At 41.6% G+C, this 19,566-nt stretch overlaps 1 protein-coding gene across 1 annotated transcript in view; it reads left to right on the forward strand.

The window, feature by feature from the left end:
* The window catches only part of RBBP4 (RB binding protein 4, chromatin remodeling factor), a 63,827-nt gene extending 54,132 nt beyond the window's left edge, over positions 1–9,695 (forward strand). The window contains exons 11-12 of the mRNA XM_069223385.1: positions 8,105–8,215; positions 8,461–9,695. Of these exons, the coding sequence (XP_069079486.1) occupies positions 8,105–8,215; positions 8,461–8,526 (177 nt within the window). The 3' untranslated portion in view covers positions 8,527–9,695. The remainder of the gene's footprint in view (positions 1–8,104; positions 8,216–8,460) is intronic.
* The last annotated feature ends 9,871 nt before the right edge of the window (positions 9,696–19,566 follow it).

Here is a 19,566-nt window from a genome sequence, read left to right on the forward strand (position 1 = left end):
GCACTTACTTGAGCCACTCTTACTGCCGTTATCTTCATAAATATTTTATAATGTGCATTCAGCAGAGTGATCACACAAAGAATTCTACATCTTTGGGATTTTTATCCTAAAAAAAACAAAACAATCATTTACAATGCAATGGGTCATGCATTTGCTCGAGTTAAAGCTATAAGAGTTTTAAATTCCTAACTGGACTTTTCTTGCCACTTTGAAAGTGAACAGTAAAACAGTTGACCTAAGCGAGCAAATTCAAAGTGCCACGGTCACCATGAGTGCGAAGGAGACACACAAAGTTAAAAAAGTTTGCTTGCAGTCAAACATATCGGCAACTGTGCAATTATCTGTGCAACAGGGCCGGTCTTCAAGGCGGTAACAAAACCGCCCCAAGGAGGCACAAACCTAAAGCATTTCCAATGATGATAAAGGATTTTTGAAAGGCAAGAACTAATGAAAGAGATAGGCGTGCAGTGAGTGCGGTTAAAGGCCCATAATACTGAAAACAGGTCAAAGAGCTTGTGCGCTCGACCTCAAAATGAGAACTCAGTGAAATGAGGACAGAGTAGCATCTGGCTTCAGAATGTGATCAAACTTCTCCAGAAGAAAAGATCTCAGTTCAGATAATAAAACCTGGTACCATTAGGATGAAAACCAGTCCTCGCCTGCTGCCATACATTTGGGAAGTCCCTTGATCACTGCTTTGTTTTTGGGACTCAATGGAGTGAGCAAGGGTTTGGGCAACTTTAGCCATTGAAAAAGCTGGCATTTGGCTATCTATTAAAATCAGATTGGAATTAAACTGAATTTTCTCTCATAGTAGATTTATTTGCCTTCCATATATTTACAGTTGGAGAAGGAGGTTCTTTCTTCAATGAATACCCTTGATCTACCTCTCATTTTCTCAATGAAGGGGCCTTTTACCAGTAAAGCTCTAGTCGGGGTCTTCTGCAAAGTCAGAACATAGACAGATGGGGAGACCGCATTCAGCGAAATAGAAGCATGCTCAACTAGAGTTAGAAATAATTGAGACTTGAGTATTTGACAAAAAAAAAAAAAAAATTTGGGATGCTGACTGATGCAGGGATGAAAAGAATGTGTATTACCCAAAAATATGATTTGCTGATTGCCAAGGATCAGGCAAACCAAGTGTTGCAGCATGAATAATTTTCTGGATTCACATGCTGTCCCTTATTCCGCCATCTAGTGGTTTGGTCCGGAATTGTCTGTCTTCTTTCTTCCTCCCCACCCCCAAACCCCTCCTCCACCCTCTTCCTCTCTTGGGCATCATCCACCACTATTTGGTGCTTGGTATGTCCCCTTTGTGACGTCAAATGGCGCCCCGGAAGTTCCTGTGCATGGACTTCAGATTCTTTATTTTTGCCGTTTGGTCTGGAATCATAAGGAGAAGCTCCAAAGTTTTTACCAACTATGCCGAAGAATTCAAAGTAATATAGGCTTTTTTCTTTTCTTTTTTTTTTTAATTGAAGAAAATTGTCGAAAGGGGGAGAAGGAACCCTTTTTTGCTCCAACCACTGCATGGCGGGTGGGGCTGCTCCATGTGGCCATAGAATGAAGGAGGGTAGGGTTCATGTAGAATACCCCTTTTAAGTCTTGTGAGACCTGTGCCTTGTTTGTGCCGAAGACTCTGAAAGCTTGTCAAACAGAGAACATCACTCAGCAATGTTCATCCAAAAACAACAACCATCCCTAAGGGACCTAGGCCTCTCTAGCGACGACGAAACAAGCCAGGAGTGCAGAATCAACCCTTGGGGGAGCCGACATGGAAATCCTTGAGAGGGATGCTGAAAGGAAACGTGGTGAAAAAAAATCTGCAAAGGATGCCAAGAAAAAACTTGAAGGTAAGAAGACCACTGAAACCCTCAAACTCTGTTCCCTAAAGAAGCCACACAAGGCAGCCCCACCGCCCAAGAAACTGCGATCGAGGGCCAGCCGCGAAACAGAGGTCCACAGATCCCAGTATAGAAAGAAGGCAAAACGTCTAAACAGACAAAACCCACCACTGAGCGAGAACCCTCGAAAGAGACCCCAAAACGTTTGGAGGATGGACAGACTGCTATGAAAAAGGAGGATCCTCGATGGAGGAGGTTGAAGTCCTTGGCGGTGGAGAAGAAAAGGTGAAGGCTGGAAGCCGAAATGGTGACACTTATTCAGTGCAAGAAGGAGTTCGATGAGCCACTGAAGGAATTCAGAACCTCAAGCAAGCTCTCCACGACCACAGATGTTGAAGAAGAGACCGCCTTAGCCCCAGCAACACTAGAACCACATGTGGAAGAGACTGATGAAGACTTCTATGACCCTGAAAGGGAAGAAGCAATGGGGGTTTTCTTGGAAGACTGGAATGACCTTGAAACGAAGGCTAGAAGAGGTCAGCAACGACCCCTCGAGGCCTTCACCCCCAGACATCACTTTCTGCAACGGCCTTATCAAACGAGCTGCTGAAACTTATGGAATACCCTTGGAGGAGAAAAGAGAATCTTGCTTCCTCCTAGAAATCCTTACGCCAGCAAGTATATCTTCCTATGCTACCTAGCATTCTGGACCAGCGCAGGGGAGTTTTCAGAGAACTAGCTTCCACTAAAGGCGTAACACCTAGTATAGAGAAGTATACATTTTCAAAGGATTACAAATACATATACAAGGAAACGCTGTGGTCGACTGAATCATTGTCACTACAGCCAGAAGGTGAAGTAATGCTCATACGTCCACAGGAACACCTCCAGAGAAGGAAAACAAGACTGTGAACATGGTAAGAGGAAGATGGAAAGAGAAGCGGCAACACAATGGAGTATGACCAATTCGATTTTCCCCCCCCCCCCCATCCACAAATAAACAGTTATGGCCACCAACATTGGGACGAAAAAAAGGAGCGAATGAAAAAGAAAAATAAACTCCAAGAAAAGGATAAAGGGGCCAAAGAGATTATTCAGGACGGGAAAAATATCACTAACACCTGTTTAAAATCCGCATTAGACACAACAGATACTGCTAGCAGACAAATGTGTATGGGCGTGACCCTCATAAGACATTCCTGGCTCAGGATCTCGGGCTTTAAACCCAAAGTCCAGACCTCCATAATTAATAAGCCTTTGCAGGAGAGGCCTTATTCGGACAGAAAGTAAACAAGTCCATGCAACAAATCAAAAAGAACAATAAAATGGTTAAGGCTATGGGTGCTCTACAATACATGGGTACTTTCAGGAGAGGAAACACCCAGAAATCCCTCCGGAAGGGGGCCTTTCCCCAACGGGACAACAGCAGCAAGGCCAAAGTATCACACATCTTGGTCAGCAATCTAGATACCAGCAATGGTAACACACTCCGCAAGGCAGCCCTTTCGTAGTAGAGGGAATGCCACAGACCAAACACCCAGATTAGGTGGAGGTACCTCAGTGACTCAAATTCTGCCTCAGACCCACACACACCACCATTAGGAGTGGGAATACCATATTAACCACAAGAATGGACAAAAATAACTGACAAGTGGGTTTTAAATGTGGTACACCACAATTACTCATAGAACTAACAAGTCGTCCAATACAAAGATCACCCAAAGAAAAGTAGTATCAGGAAAAAACTGGTACAATTATGAAAGGAGGTAAACTTATACACATACATACAGTAGAAAGAGTACCAAAGAGGGAGCTAAGGGAAACTACTTGCCTTACTTTTTGTTGCCAAACCAGGACCTCACACTGAGACCAGTCTTCGATCTCCGATTCATCACAGATTCATCCACAAGCATCATTTCAAAATGACAACACTACAAGGTCATCCCACTGCTACAAAAGGGGGGCTACATGACACCCATATACTTAAAATATGTCTACCTGCACATACCCATGAATCAAGCACACAAAAAGTACCTCTGGTTCATACTCAAGAAGTTTCACTATCCGTTCAAGGTCTTACCCTTGGGAATAAAATCAGCACCAAAGGTTTTTACATAATGCCTGTCAACAGTCGCAGCATTACTAAGATGGAAGGGGATTCATGTATACCCCTACCTGGACAACTGACTGATAAAAGCAAATACAAAGGAGAAATTTCAAAGGGATTCTCAAACAGTGATCACAACCCTACAGAAACAGGTGTTCAGCATAAACTACAAGAAATCATCCCCAGAGCCACAACTGGCGAAGACCTTCCTAGGAGCGAGACTAGATGCAAGGAACGTATACGCATACCCTACTCAGAGGAGAGTACAGCCAATCACTGAACAAACTCCCCTTTACCAAAGGAGGCAGTCTGACAGTGAGAACAGTCATGAAACTAATGGGCATGAAGACATCATACATTCCGCTCATAACTTATGGAAGACTCCACATGCACCCATTCCAGGAATGGCTAAGCAATAACTGGTCACAAGCCACTGGGAGTGTGGGAGGATCTAGTGGTTGTAACAGATAATACAGAGAGCGATGTAATAGTGGTCATCCACAGACATGACCAAGGGGAGATCTTTAAAGACAGCAACTCCTTCAGTGACCATCACAACAGATGCATCTCACAAGGGATGGGGAGCACACACCGGCAACTTGAGAATTCGGGCCCATTGGAACTAGCAGATGCAATAAAATGCATCAGCTTCTCAGAAATGAAGACACTGCTACTAGCCCTGAAAGCATTTCAAGCACAAGTGGCAGGGAAAGACTTATGAATACAAACAGACAATATGACAACAATGTTCTGCCTGAATAATCTAGAGGGCACAGATCTTTTACCCTAAGCAAACTAGCCCAAGGGACATGGAAATGGGCAATATCACAAGGGATCAGCTTGTAAACAGTCCATCTACGGTGGAAAGACAGCATAGAGGCATACAGGAAAGCAGCTCACACGAATGGGCATTAAAACAAGAAAGCGTAGAAAAAATCTTCAGGGTTTGGGGCACACCAACAATTGAACTGTTTGCATCAGCAGAAAATAGAAAATGCCAGCTCTTTGCCTTCAGGTTTCAACACCACCAGTCATAAGGGAATGCCCTGTCACTAAACTGGTCAGGGAAATTTGCCTACACCTTTCCTCCGATTTCCCCTTATTCCAAATGTATTAGAGGAGGCCAGGCAACCAGACCAGGGACGAAGATCCTCCTAATGGCCCATCAGTGGGCCAGATAAACCTGGTAGTCCAATCTACTTGAGCTATCCAAAGGACAAATGATCAAGGTGTAGCGGCACCTGTGCACAGTGCTAAAAGGAGAAGGGTTCCACCTTGATCCAGCAACTCTAAATTGGACTGCATGGTGCCTGAATACATAAAATTCGGACACCTAAACCTAACGCCTAGGACCATGGAAATACCAAAGGAGGCTAGAAAGCCAACAGCAAAGCAATGCTACGCATCGAAATGCACAAAGAACAATACCTTCGAGACCGTATCTAGACATGAAACTGTAATAACCTTTTACATTTTCTCAAAGTACGTTTGGCAGAAATTGTGGTCTACACCAGGAGAGCTCTGTGTGGAAGTTTTGTTTTCACAGCACCTGTAATTAAGAGATGTCTGGTGGGATCCAAAAGAATTGCTCCCTTAGCAGTAGGAGTAGTTTTGCAGCATGAAGGTTTATATATATTTTTTTTTTTTTTTATTCCCATGCGACTCGCCCTCCTTCCCAAAGTCAGAACAAGACTAACAGGTGGGAAAAAGCTCCAATATTAAACGGGAAAAAAGACAAAAAGAGAAGAATGGAAAAAGAATCGGAAGAAGGCTACCATGCACAGGAACTTTTGGGGTGCCTTCTGACATCACACAGGGGATGTACCAAGCACCAAATGGTGGTAGTCACCCAAGAGGAAAAAAATAACAAGCATTTTCAATGCATCGGGTCTCGCATTTGTTCGAGTTCGAGCTATTAGTGTTGTGAAGCAAAAAAAAAAAAAAATGCAGCGCACTTGCGCTGCGTGGAAAACAGATAAAGTAGTCCGGACGCTAGGCTGAAAACATCGAGCCTCTAATATTTTTGGTACTTTACCCGTGCTGTGTAGGTGGGCTAAGCACCGGAAAATGCATGGCATATGCATGCCTTTCACAAATGAAAGCAAGCAGATTTTAAAAGGCAAGCCAGCGAACCAATTAAGTGACTGTCGTGGCATGGGCGTGGTTTTAAGCCCAAAGAGATTACAGAATGGACGGAGCACTTTGTACTCGCCCATTAAAAAATGAAGAAAAAGAGAAGGCGGAAAATTTCGGCTTCAATCATCAGAAGGCGGAATCCGGAAGATGGCAGTTTTAGGATTCTGTTGTAAGCTGCTGCATTTACTTAAATCTAATTTGGGCGACTAAACGAAATATAAAATCCCCTCACCCACCCAGTTATATTTTGGGAAAATTCTACTAGTTGAAAACGCTGTCATGTACTGCCTGTGGGTCTTGCAGAATAGAACCTTATAAAAGGCTAGTGAGAAGCCAGAGGTTCATCTGAATCCCAAGTATTACCCAAAATGTTCTGAAGGTCAGAATGTTCACCCCTTTCAGCGCTGCTGAATAGGAGTGTTCTATTACCTGGACAGGGCTCCAATTAATCAAATTCACTTAACTTCTTAATATGTCTTTTGCAGTAATACAGTTGCCTTTTGTCACTTAACCAACCTAATTCAGTTCTCCTCTTTCTCTGGTTATTCACCACATTGATATTCAGTGACATTATCTTAATTTTTAGGGTATGGGGTATACAGAACAAAAAGGTAGGTGAACCCTAGCACAAAGCTAAATAGATTAGAAGGCAGAGTTTCCCTGATGGTATTATTTGCAAATAGGTTCTCTCATTTCTCGGGAAACTATTTTTCTCATATTTGCTTTTGCTGTGCAGTCCCTTCACTGGCAACACACCCTAACCCGTCTCTCACTCCAAATGCCTTCCCCCACCCACAGACTCCTGCTAATGCCCTGTGCTGCCAAGGCAACCCTCCCCTCCTCCTAAAGCACGGTGCTTGCACCAGTGATAGTGAAAGGGACTACGCCAGGATCCTTCATCTTAAAGTTCCCAAAACGTCAGGTCCGTTCTCAAACGCAGGAGACTTCTTCAACCCATGTCAAGACCTGCAGCTATCAGTGCTCTTGTAAACCTATGACCATGTGCCAACCTATCTACCCCTTCTCATATTTTCATGTGATATGTCTTCACCATGCATGGCCCACCTCCCAAGAGGCAGCAGTAGAAAGAAAAGAAAGGAGAAGGAGAAAAACACTCCACACCCTTAAAAGCAATGAATTGAATCCCAAGACCTGCCACTCCCTTCATTCCCACCATTGCCAGTTTCACCTCCCATCTTTGTATTTAGTAGGATTCGCCTTTGCTTCTTTGAAGAAAATCGGGTAGACTTTCCCTCTCAGGCTTCCCTTATCATTCTGGCCATCAGAAATTACACTGTGGGTACCATAGTCTGTTCTGGGGCAGAGTCGCTGGTATTGGCTACCAATATTGACGTTGACAGACTTGGTGGCTCATAGAGGCAAAATGTCTTGCTTTCTTACTTCAAAATGGTGCTTGGACTCAGGCTCTCCAGACCTGCTAACTTCACCATGCAATGTTAAGTTTTGTTTCTGCTTGATCTTGTGTGTGTGTGTGTGTGTACGTACGTATATATACATCTCTCTCTCTCTCTCTCCTCTCCTCCTTTTTCTCTCTCTCTCTTTCTCTCTCACATTGATGATGACTGGTTTCCAGTTACTCCTGTGTTGCAGCTCTTTCTTCAGACTTCTGGGGCTATTTTCCTTGTGCAACAGATTTTGGGCATAGAATGGCCACTTAGCAGCACTCTCTTAAACATTTTGAATAGTTCATTGCTGTGCAGTGTGTATTGGTCCAGTCTCGCACTGCTGATTTAAGGGCTACATGCAGAAATAGGAGTACAGAAGCCTTTACCGTAACCATTGCTATTTGTGCCCCCAGTTGCATTAGCTTGCTGTGGTCTAACTGTTCATCCTTTTTTGGAAATCCAGTCTTTTTAAAGGAGCGGTGCGGGGCGCTTGGGCAGAAATTTGTCCTGTACCAATGCAAGTGACTACATATAGGAAATGATTATGTACCTTAAGGGCTTGCTGATAGCTGCGATTTTGGCTTACTGCGTACTTGTTTTCCCTTCAGTTCATTCACGGCGGACACACTGCAAAGATCTCGGACTTCTCCTGGAATCCCAACGAACCTTGGGTGATCTGTTCTGTATCAGAAGATAACATTATGCAAGTTTGGCAGATGGTGAGTGGAAGTTGTGAGTTCGGTTAACTTTGGCAGTGAGGTAGTAGAGGCGATATACCACGAGCTGTAAAGAATTAAAACCAGCGTATGAAAGGGGAGGGTTTTGTTCGGTCCACTCACTGGTGACCAAAAAAACCTGGTAATTCACTACAAAGAATGTTAACATGGATAGATTATTCCGGGCGTGTCCCATTAGAGCTTCTTTTGATCAGAGGTTTCAGACTCTTTACTTTTTTTTTCTGCAGGCGGAGAACATCTACAATGATGAAGACCCGGAGGGCAGCGTTGATCCTGAAGGGCAGGGCTCATAGATGCTCCCCATCCTTTGACATTTTCATGCACCTGCTTCCTGACCTAAGGATTGATTTCTCAAGGGTTTTGAAATTTACAATATTCGTGTTCAGTCATTTTCTGACATCAGCACCTAGGACAGAGATTCATCCAGGCGTTCTGTACTTACACGAGAGTGTCTATGCTGTCCACACCCAGAAAGCATCATACCAGGCCCACTTTTGCTTTTATTCATCATTTTATCTTTTTTATTTTTTATTTTTACTGTAGTCGGGTCTTGTTTTAATGCACTGCAACTTTTATTTTACATATTTGTCTACAAGTATGTTGGGTTCGTCGTATAACCCTTTGATGTATGAGGGTTGATTGTTGCCTGAGCCCTTGGTTAAGATGGGCATGACCAGTGTTCTTAAGCAATGCGTCTAACATTCTTCATGTTCGGTTGGCTGGTCGTACGGATGCGGTTTGTATGAATGGAGTGAACGCCGTCCTCTCTTTACACTTGCTTGTGCCTTTCCACTGGGATGTTGTGTCCTGTCTGACATGCCGTATGTCTTCAAGCAGAATTGTTCTTTTTTTTGTTTTTTGTCTGACCACATTGCCGTGTGATTGGGCCCTTTGGTGCCCCAGGCACGCACGTTGTTTGCTGTCCTCTGTTTGTTGGAGCGCAGTAGTGTGACTCTTGCTGTCTAGTGTGTTCGTGCGTCTTTCTTTGCTTTGCCATATGCGTGAGCACTCGTACACGCGCTGAGCAGTCAGGCTCGCTTATAGCCATCGGTCAGTAAAGTTTTTTTTTTTTGTTTTTTTTTGCTTTTCAAGTGATCTTTTGTTTTCCCAGTCACTGGTGATTACCAAGCTTTGTGTTTTTTCACAATATTGTTTTACCTTTCTGTGAAATGGTTTTTAAGAAGAAACAAAATCTCGGGACCACCAGATTTGTTGGACTTGTGCTTCTAGTCCCCTCCTTTGTACATGCTCCACTCCGTCGGAAGGTATTGGAATGAGAGTAGTGCATGACGTTAGTGGGATACAGTCTGGAACCACAAATGAGATGTGCATTTATTTAATCAACTCCAAACTCGGACTACTTTCCAGCTGGGTGTCTGCTTGTGTAGCCACCTGTCCTACATCCGAGAGGGGAAGGCTGTTCTAAATGCTTCTGACAGAATAAATTGTTTTTCTACATAAATTAAGTCATTGATTATTTTTGGGGGAGACGTTTTGATTGAGCTGCTGGATTTTCATCCGGCATGACTTGGCTTTTGAAGGGCAGTAGCAACAAATAACATGAAAGCAAGGGAATCTAATTATGTCAGGATGGCTGCATCCTCTTTTGCACCTTTTAGATATTTAAAAGCTTCCCATACTTAAAATAATTTGCAAGTGGGGAATGATTCAACACACACATCTCTCGAAGAGACAGATGCTGGACTTCTGTTTTTACAGGTAAGTAACTTTCTGTGAGTTAGCTACCATGTGACTGGTGTCTGTGTTTGGCACGATGAAGTTAGAGATCGGTTTCCACCGGTATAGGTGGAAGTGTGATGTTTCCCATTTGGATTGCTATGTAAACACTTACTGTACTACTTCGTCTCTTAGTCATCAGTCTTTGGTAGTAAAAGGAAGGACATGTGCTTGTCCAATGCGACTGGTACATTCTTTCCTCCCTTAATATTATGGCATTTTTTTACATCAAATTTGTGACCTGTAGTGTGGTCCAATAATGCTGTTTCACAGTTCTATTTTTTTGGGGCTTTCATGTTTCCTCATTCCCTCTCTCTCTTAGTACCTTGAGTTTTGGCGGCCCCCTTATTTCTTTTTTTAATGTTACCCCTTCATCACCATCCATTTTTTTTTTTTTTTTTCTTATCCCTAGCCTTAGTATCGCACCATTCTTGTTGAAAGTTTGATTTATTGTGCTGTAGTTATATTTTACACATTGCCTGTGTACTGCTCGAACTATTAGACTTACAACTGAGTTTTCAATTTTAGTATCTCTTCACTATCCCAATTTTTCTCCAGCAGTTGCATTTGTTGTGCAGCATATATCTATACTAAGTTTGTGTTTTGGGGTACCCTTCTATATAGTTTTACACCGGATATATTCCAAATCTAAGCTGTGGGTGTGTAACTAAACCTAAAGTCTATAATGCCCCACAGTGTAGCATTCATCTACAGTGAACAAATCAAAATATTGCAGGTCTCTGACCAGGAAATTTGGAGGTGCAGATCGTATAAATAAGGGCCCTCTGAATGTGTATTATCTGAAAAGGAAACAGAACGCCATAGTCGTTCAGTAACAAATTGTAATTCGTTTTGCTCAAAGGGTCCCAGCTGGTTCTGGTAGATGTAAATGAGATGTCACTGTATTTTTCACAAGACACTATAACTCGTCTGCCTTGTTTGCAGTTCTTATAAAGATCTTGAAAACACAAGAGAAATGCTGGGCTCTTTTTACTCGCGTGGGCCAGTAATGGAGTAAGGTTACAGTTGGTTTTCTGAAAATTAGAACCTCAGATGATGACGAACCAACATTTGTAAAAAAATAATTGCAATTTCGGAACATGAACTGGGAGCAGAAGCTATGACTTTGACAGAAGCTATTCCTGCGCATTGAAGCAATATGATTCAAGAATGACTCTCCTAATGTGAAAGAATGATGTCCCAGAGTGCTCTGTTCGCGCTGTGCTACAAACTGCTCCTTGTTCTATGTCAAGCCATATCTTCATCAGATAATCAAGTTTTCTAATATTTCAGTACCAGAAATGCTGAAAAAAAGAATCCTTTTAAAGAGACTGTTGCATTCTGTTTCTTCCTAAGATAGTAATCCAGTTGGTGACAGGTAGGAGACCCTTTTTTATTGAGGGCTCAGTATGACATTTGTTTTTCAAACTGTTTTTAGAGATTTTAACAAAAGAATAAAACATACAGCATTTTTAAATAAGACAGGCACCCAATTAGAATCAAAGGATGAGATGTTATCAAACCCATTAATAAACCAATAATCACGCACAGGGGGTCTGTTATGAGTGTTCGCATGTGTTATGAGTGGGCATCCCATATAAATAAATACATGTTCCTCTGCCTTACCACAGTAATCCATGCCATGCGAGATGGCGCCCTGTTCAATCCGCAGTTTGGACTTATTTAACTTGACTATTAATAATCCTATTGCAACAAATACTCTTAAGGACAGCCCCCCCCCCCTTTTTTTTTTTTCCAGGTATTTAAGTATTTATATTCTATGTGCTATAAACATGTGACTATTTCAATGATGCTAGGGGCCAATCTTTGCTTCAGCCCAGTCAAAATACTCTACTGGGCCAGTGTCTCATGTCTGTTTTTCTTGCAGTTGCAGGAGTACGTTTGGCATGTTATTTGCCAGTATACAGTATAGATTAGGCACACTCTTGCGTAAGGCTGTGGGTGTGTTGTACCCATAGAACATTTGCATCTTAATGGAACGCCCAGAATGTTGGGTGGAGGATGGTGGGGGCGATGTTAACCTCTAATCACGAGGCAGTGCGTCAGACACGGTTCAAAACACCATCTTAATACAGTTAAATACAAGAGCTGGATCAGAAAGTGAGTTTTAGAGAAAAATTTAGGGAAACTATTAAGGATTATTACAATTTCAAAAAGGTACAATACAGAAATAGTAAAGTACAGATGCAACAGTACTCTCATATAAATGCATATCATTTCTATGCAATCTTAGTAGTTGGAAAGAGATAGAATAGGCAAAATCAGAAATATTGTCTCATGCAGCAAAATCAATAAGAAATATGCCAGCTGATCCTGCCACTCTAAACCAATGGGTAAGACTAGCTGAATTGGAGGGCATGACTGACTGGACTCAGACTGGGCTCTCAAGTGCCTCATGACTGTAGCTGCCAAACAGCTGACTGCCTTTCACTGGAAGAAAAAGGACCCCCACCTTACGCCTTATGGTTCCATCACATGTGGCAGGTCCTCACTGTGGAACAGACGCACAGTCTGGTAAAATGGGTTAGAAGTTCATCTGCCGCTTGCACTCCCGTAGGTAATATATGTTCTGGCTCACATACAGAAGCTTCTCAGGCCCCAACAACTCTGCACCCTCGTGGAGGATTAGCTTAATGGTGTACCCATGGTGCTTACCTTTCCTTCCATTTTCCCCCTCCCCATTCCCCAACGGCACACCCTACTATCAGCAGCACCTCTCTCCTTTTATTCCCATTATGTTTCTCCCTATTGATCTTTCTGGGCTATACGGGCAAGAAGGTGAGGGGATAGTCTGTTTTATTATAAATGCTGCACGTTCAACTGTAACATTGATCGGTTTCCCTGAAAAAACCCAGTAACAAGATTGACGGGGAAAAAATCTGTAAGAAATTTGTCAGCAGCCAGAGTAGAAGGCAAAGTGTCGGATTAAACGCCAATTTCAAGGGTTTAAATAGCCATTTTCTCCTTAAGAATTGAAACTGCAAAATAATCATGGTGTGAACAATAACACACTTTCAATAGATCAAATTGGAGAATTGAGTCGTTTTAGAACACTATCACTTTAACACTAATCCATTACATGAATATTGTTTTGGCCCTTTTGATCTAATGCCATCCGGAGATGTTGGAAAAACTGGTTCCATAAACAGTGCACCATTGTGAATGAATTCCGTAATGCATGCAAGTGGAAGGTCCTTGAGCATTGTTGCTAAAAGCCCTTTTCGAGAACTGTTATTTAGAAGTAAACAAATGCACATCTTGCTGCACATAATGGCAGAAATATAAAAAGAGCAAACATGAGTTGCCATCTCTTGTAGACAAGATGGCATAGAGGCCAAGTAGGGCCAAGTTAGGTATAGCCAGACACTTTAACATGTAGCAAATTTGTTTCAATTAGATTAGCTTAATCTCTGTATGGACATGTGAATTAAAGTGTAGAATAATTGCTTGACACAATATTAATAATGCACGTTTTGAGTTTAATGCACAAGTGTTAACAACCACCCCCTCCGCCCGCATATGATTTCATCACTTATTTTAAAAAAACACGTTTTTATAATACAGCCTCCCAGCACTTCTGTTTATACCCACATCTTGACCCTAACTTTGCCAGAAAATAGGAACAAAAGGAAAAGGAAGATTTCACAAAATAACACAATTATTATAGGTGTTAGTATGACTCTAACTATGCCCTCTTCCGAGGTGTAGTATCATCAAACTAGGAACCTACTGCTTTCCACAAGCCATAATCTTCAAAAGCTTTGGCTTCACGAGCAATGTTAGTGTTATTATCTACATACACATGAATAAGCTTCCTTTTGCCCAGGATGAAGGTGCAGCAGCATCCCCATCAAAACACCACAGGCTGTGCCCTTCTTTGCAAGAAGGATATCTAAGGCAAGGTGGTTCTGCATAATCACTAACTGCATAGCAATTAACTTATTATTGATCTAGCTTAATGCACTGACAATGTTGGAAGCAAGGCAATGTACAAGCGTATATAATGACATCATTCATAGCCACGCCAATAGATTGAATTGTAGCTCCTAACACTTCCAACAGAATTTATCCAAATCCTTGTTTCACTCATCAAAACCACAGCATAAGTCTTCACATTTACTTTGTTAACCCTCAGGAATACCATTGCACGGTAACCACTATCTACCCAGTTGCAGGAAGGGTTACATTAGGGAGTCTTTCCACAAAGTGTAGACTCTTCAACCTGGAATTCCCCTCTGGCAACATCACTCTGCTCACACTCGCCAATTCCAACAAACTCCACTGACCTAACTCTTGTGGGTTTGACTTATCATGCATAGTTCACCCTTTCTCTTGTGCTGCAATTACAATCTCAGATGCAAACTGAATTTCGACGTTTCTCTTTATCCGCAGGCTGTTCCTTAATTTTGTACTCATCTGTCGATGTCCTTAAAATGTTCGCACTCCTAATTATATTCCTTAAACTCACACTTCTTCTTACTCCAACCCTAAACAGATTAAAAGGGAGTACGTTCAAGTTTGGTTGTACAAACATCAAATATTTAAAGTCACTGAATTTTGAGAAACAGGAAGTTTTTCGATCAGAGTTCTGAAATCCAACTACTTTTAGCGACTGAATCTCTTGCTTGTTAAATATACTAAGAGACACTCAAAGGTAGGCTATGTGGTAACAGTAGTTGATAATATGTCGCACCGTCACATGCTGAAGAGGGGAGAAAATTACATACAAAACGATTCCCTATAATCATGACCCTAGCATACCTGTCTTATAAAGTAGCATACCTATTTTTCCATAACTACTCTGCAGTGTGTCCCTACGTGTTAATGCCATTTGCTCTGTCATTATGTAGTGTAGGTAATGCAACTTGTGAAAGGCAGTGAGTCCCAAAAGGTGAAGTTAAACTAATTAATACTATTAATATCACTACTGGGGTCACAAGGCTGAGTGCTGGATTCTTTCCTGGGGCTCGAATCAGATCAAAAATGAAGATGCACTGTAGTGCTGACTGGTAGCATGCAGTCCTTAAGGAACAATGAGCTCTCAAGGAAGCCCTGTTTTGGATTATTTCCAGCTCAGGCTGTTTCCGGCCACCTTGTTTAGAGGATGGTAACTCCCCAAGTTGTTATTGCCCCCCCCTCTTCCCCCTTTAATAACTGTATAGTGAGAACTTGCTGTTATTGTGTTAGTTGCCTATTTTGACTGTCATCAGACATATGGGCTGGGCTAGGCATGTCACCACTGATATTTCTAGGTTGCTGTATTGTGTCCAACAGATCTGAAATTTATGATCCATTTCTAATGGTAGTACTAGAGGATGTCATAAAACTCCTTTGTGGTCATAACTGCACCAAGTCATATAAAGACAGCCAATACTGATTTCAAGTGGTACAAGTCGTTGCGCTCAGTTCATTAGCTACTCAGTCAGCTTTTGCCAGGGCAATCCCATCTGTTACTTGTGCTGACATTGTCAGTTAATTATGGTGCCTCAGTGGTTTCAGAAATAGAACAAACTGCATAAGCTCTTTACAGTATTCCCTGCTTAGCTCCAAGACCAGAACCATCCGCAAAGTCAGATCAGCCATTTCAAGGGGAACATCCTTGATATCTGATCTTGTGTTGGTACATAATTGTTACATAAACTCAGTTGTGGTTTGGATCTTCATTGTTTGGAATCAGCTGCAGCAGGATTTAAGGTACTTAACTCTTGATTGAACTGTCTTCAACTGCCAATATGGTTTGCTCATACTTTGTGAGGCTGAGTTGGCAAAATCTCAACTGAATGAGGGAAAAGAACAATGAGTGTATGACCCATGCCAATTCTTCATTCTGCTATATTGCAAGACAAACCAGAAAACCACGAGGAGCAGTGGCTACTGGATATAATGGTGCAGAGACATAAGCAACAGGCCACATTACCTCACCATGCTTCTGCACCAACAGGCAGTGACCGTGTGTTTTTTTTTTTTTGGCAGAACAAAAATAATTCCTTCTCAAAGTCTGCTATTTCTAGCTCTAGTCATTACAAAGACGGAGTTCCTGAAGCCCTTCATGCATCCACCATCAATTGGTACCGGATCCTTTATTACTGTAAGTAGAAAGCTTTGCAATAAGAAAAGTTTGGAATCAATAGACTACAGCTATTCCAAAAAACATTCTAACCTCCCTCTGGGAAGGTGGAAGATTCATATTCAGGATTGCAGTAACTTATTTGGACACGTCCCTGCCCCTTCCTCAATGTGATGACAAAGGTAAATCACTTCTATTTTACAATACTGCGTTTTTGTAGGTGAGACCTTGTGACCATTGAAGGCAAGATGGTTCAAGAGTGCAGTTGAATCTAGCTTACAATCTTCCTTTATCTTTTATACTACCAATATGAGAGAGGGTAGTTGCAAATCTTTCATTAACATCTGACTAAAAACTGAGGCCCTTTCTGTATCCTTTGTGGGATTCAACACTAAATGAAAGTGGAAAAGAACACGGCACAAGTCAGTGTTTTAACTGCCTCTTTTCTTTCTCTATAGTCATTTGATCCCATTCATTTAGTGCTTTGAATTGTGTAGTTTTAGGTTGCAGCTTTCACGCAGTGTTTTTTTGGCAATCAAACTTTCTACTATTAAAAGTACCCTCGAAAGTTGTATGTTCTTGTGTTCAGAAGTATACCCCTGTCAGCCTTTAAATTATACACACCTGACGTCCATCAACATTTTGAATGCAAGAGAACATTCAGGAGGAATCTTCTGTCCAGCTGTAACAAATACACATGGAGTTTTAGGCTTTTTCAATAGTTATTATTATTATTTTTTTACTCTAAATCCAAAAATCTCATGAAACAACAAACGAGCAGCAACCAATCCCAGTGTGGCTGCTGCAAAGATCAATTTCAGAAACTGCCAACCAATGGCTGCATGAATTATGATGACCTCTTACCATCCATTGCACAATTCTGAATCAGGCAAGTACAGTGTTACTTCTCTGAATTAAAGGTAACCACATAGTGCCTTTTACCATTAAACATATAAAATAATGTCTGCTCAACTTAAACAGGTGAAAATCAAAACAAGACTATTAGGGGCAAGGCAACTGTCACTCATGAATTCACACTAAACCAGCAGTAATCCACCACTAATTAGTGTATTTACTCTTCTGCACCAAAGAGTGAGTAGCACCAATGTAGATTAAACCTGAAAGAGAACTGGTCAATTCAGAAAATCCCTATTTGGTGTAAATGCAGCATCTTGCAAATCAAACTACCACTTTGCACACTAGTTCATCAATATTTTGAGATCTTATTACAAAGAATCAGATTACGTAACCCAACAAATAACAAGACCGTAACTTTTTTTTATGCACTTTCTGAAGGACGTGTACATCATGAGCTAAGAATTAACGGTGCAAAATCAAAGAACTCGCAGGACAATGAATGACTCGCACAAAACCTTGCTCTCATCTACAAATACCGCAATGCATTACTAGCACACTAAATAATTTTGGATCTCAAATCATTACACCCTGCTAATACCTGCAGTCCGTTTCTTCAGGAACTGTGCTGGAACACCAGAACTTGGCAGCTAATCCAAATGTGGGGTCCCAGAAATACAGCCAAAAGTTCAGTCTAGGGATCGGGACAAAAATGATTTGTGAAACCACTCCTTATCTCGCAAAACCCTCTGCTACCAAAAACTCTTGCTGTGTCTCTAGAATATCTGCATTTCAATAGCGTGCCCAGAGTGTTTAGTGAATCAGGGACTGTGTCCAAGACCAGATTCAAAACAGCATCTCAAAATACAGTTAATAAAGAGAACTTCTGATTCAAAAAGTGAGTTCTATAGTGGAATTTAGGGATACAATTACGTTATGTCCTATGGAAATTGTAGTTTGGTGGGCAGAATAACTGCCAACGTTTGTCACAGAGTAACCTGTCCGCCCAGATCTAAATTGGGTCTTAAGTCTCATGTGCAGTAAAATCAGTAACCTCTTGCTGAATCCTTATAAGGCAAAGTGTCTCTGGCTCAACACAATTTCAAGGGTTTATATAGCCATTTTCTTCCTAATAAATAATTGAAACCGCAAAATCCTATTGGTGGAGCAAGGGATTACATTTTCAACAAATCAAATTACAGAATTATGAATACTCCTATAACTCTCACTGAAGCACTAAACCAGTAGAAGTATATTGATTTTGCCTGTTTGGCCTAATAACACCCGGAGCTGTCAGAACAAGCTAGTTATACAAAAGTAAACCATTGTGAATGAATGCAATACCACTTGCAAGATGAAGGTCTTTGAGAACTGTTACTAAAGCTAGAGGCCTTCTTGAAGAATTTTTAATTTAGAAATAAATCGACAACTTGCTCTGTTAATGATAGAAGTATAAACCGAGAATAAACCTGATTCAGCATCCATTTTTAGACAAAATGGCATGATGGCTAACTGAAACCTAGTTAGCTCACGCCAGAAAAACACACATTCATTTAAACGTGGGTGAACTACATATCTGAATGCACAAGTGAATTCCAAGTGTATTGCTCTGGACACTATTTAGGGCTGCTGGTTTTATGGTATAAATCCTTTGGACATTAGAATCTTCAATAACTCTCTCTTTCCCTCCCCCCCCCCCCCCCCCCCCCCCAATTTATGTTGTGTTCCACGCAAAAATAAAGCTGACCTAAACCCGCCCCTCCGTGCGAAAAAGTGCTCCAGGTAAATGTCTGTTCTACCCCCCCCCCCCCCTTTTCCCCCTGTAAATATAATTCTCAAACAGTTTACCATCTTTCCAGCTTTTAGGGACATACAGAACTGAATGAAAAAGCCTACTTTTATACCACTGTTTGGGTATTTTTCGAAGAGGTAGCCTATTCTCTATTTTTTTTTGTGCTTTCAACCTACTGCCAGTTTGTGGTGAAAACCAATGTGCAACACTTTTGTCACAGTGGCAAAAGCAGTATACCTTTTACGTCCACTAGACGCCTCTGGTTGAGGGTGCATATATATATCTATAGTTTGTAGGTTCTCAGGGTCAACAACTGAGCTGCACTATAATGTGGGTTTCCATTGAGTACTGAGTACAGACAAATTCTTATAGTGAAATAAGCAGAGTGAAACATGGGTATCAAGGAAACGTATGTATTTCTGAAATTGGCACAAGATATAGAGTTTAGGAACAGTTGTCATTTTTACATTTCTGAAGTTGTTGGTATCTGTATTAGTGAAGGATTTGGAGGGTATTTTTCAAAATATCATCTTATACACTGGTTTACATTGAAAGGCACAAATGTAGTGAAATCTAATGGTAATGTTGTACTATTCTGTGCTCCCACAAGTCCCACAGGAATAATGGTACCTCACTTGTGTGGATAGACCTAGTGCCTGTGACAAATGGCCCAAAACGCAACATAGGCATTTTTCCACCCCAAACCGACCTTTTTACCAATGTGTGGGTAGCTCTAGTATTTGGGCATTCGCTCACCTGCCACCCAGGGAAACCTAGCCAACCTGTTCATTTTTGAAGACTAAACACCTAGGGGTATCCAGGGTAAGCTGACTTGCGTGGCTCTTGCTTCATTTTGTTACC

This window comes from Pleurodeles waltl, chromosome 3_1, assembly GCF_031143425.1.
Source record: "Pleurodeles waltl isolate 20211129_DDA chromosome 3_1, aPleWal1.hap1.20221129, whole genome shotgun sequence".
NCBI classification, from domain to species: domain Eukaryota; kingdom Metazoa; phylum Chordata; class Amphibia; order Caudata; family Salamandridae; genus Pleurodeles; species Pleurodeles waltl.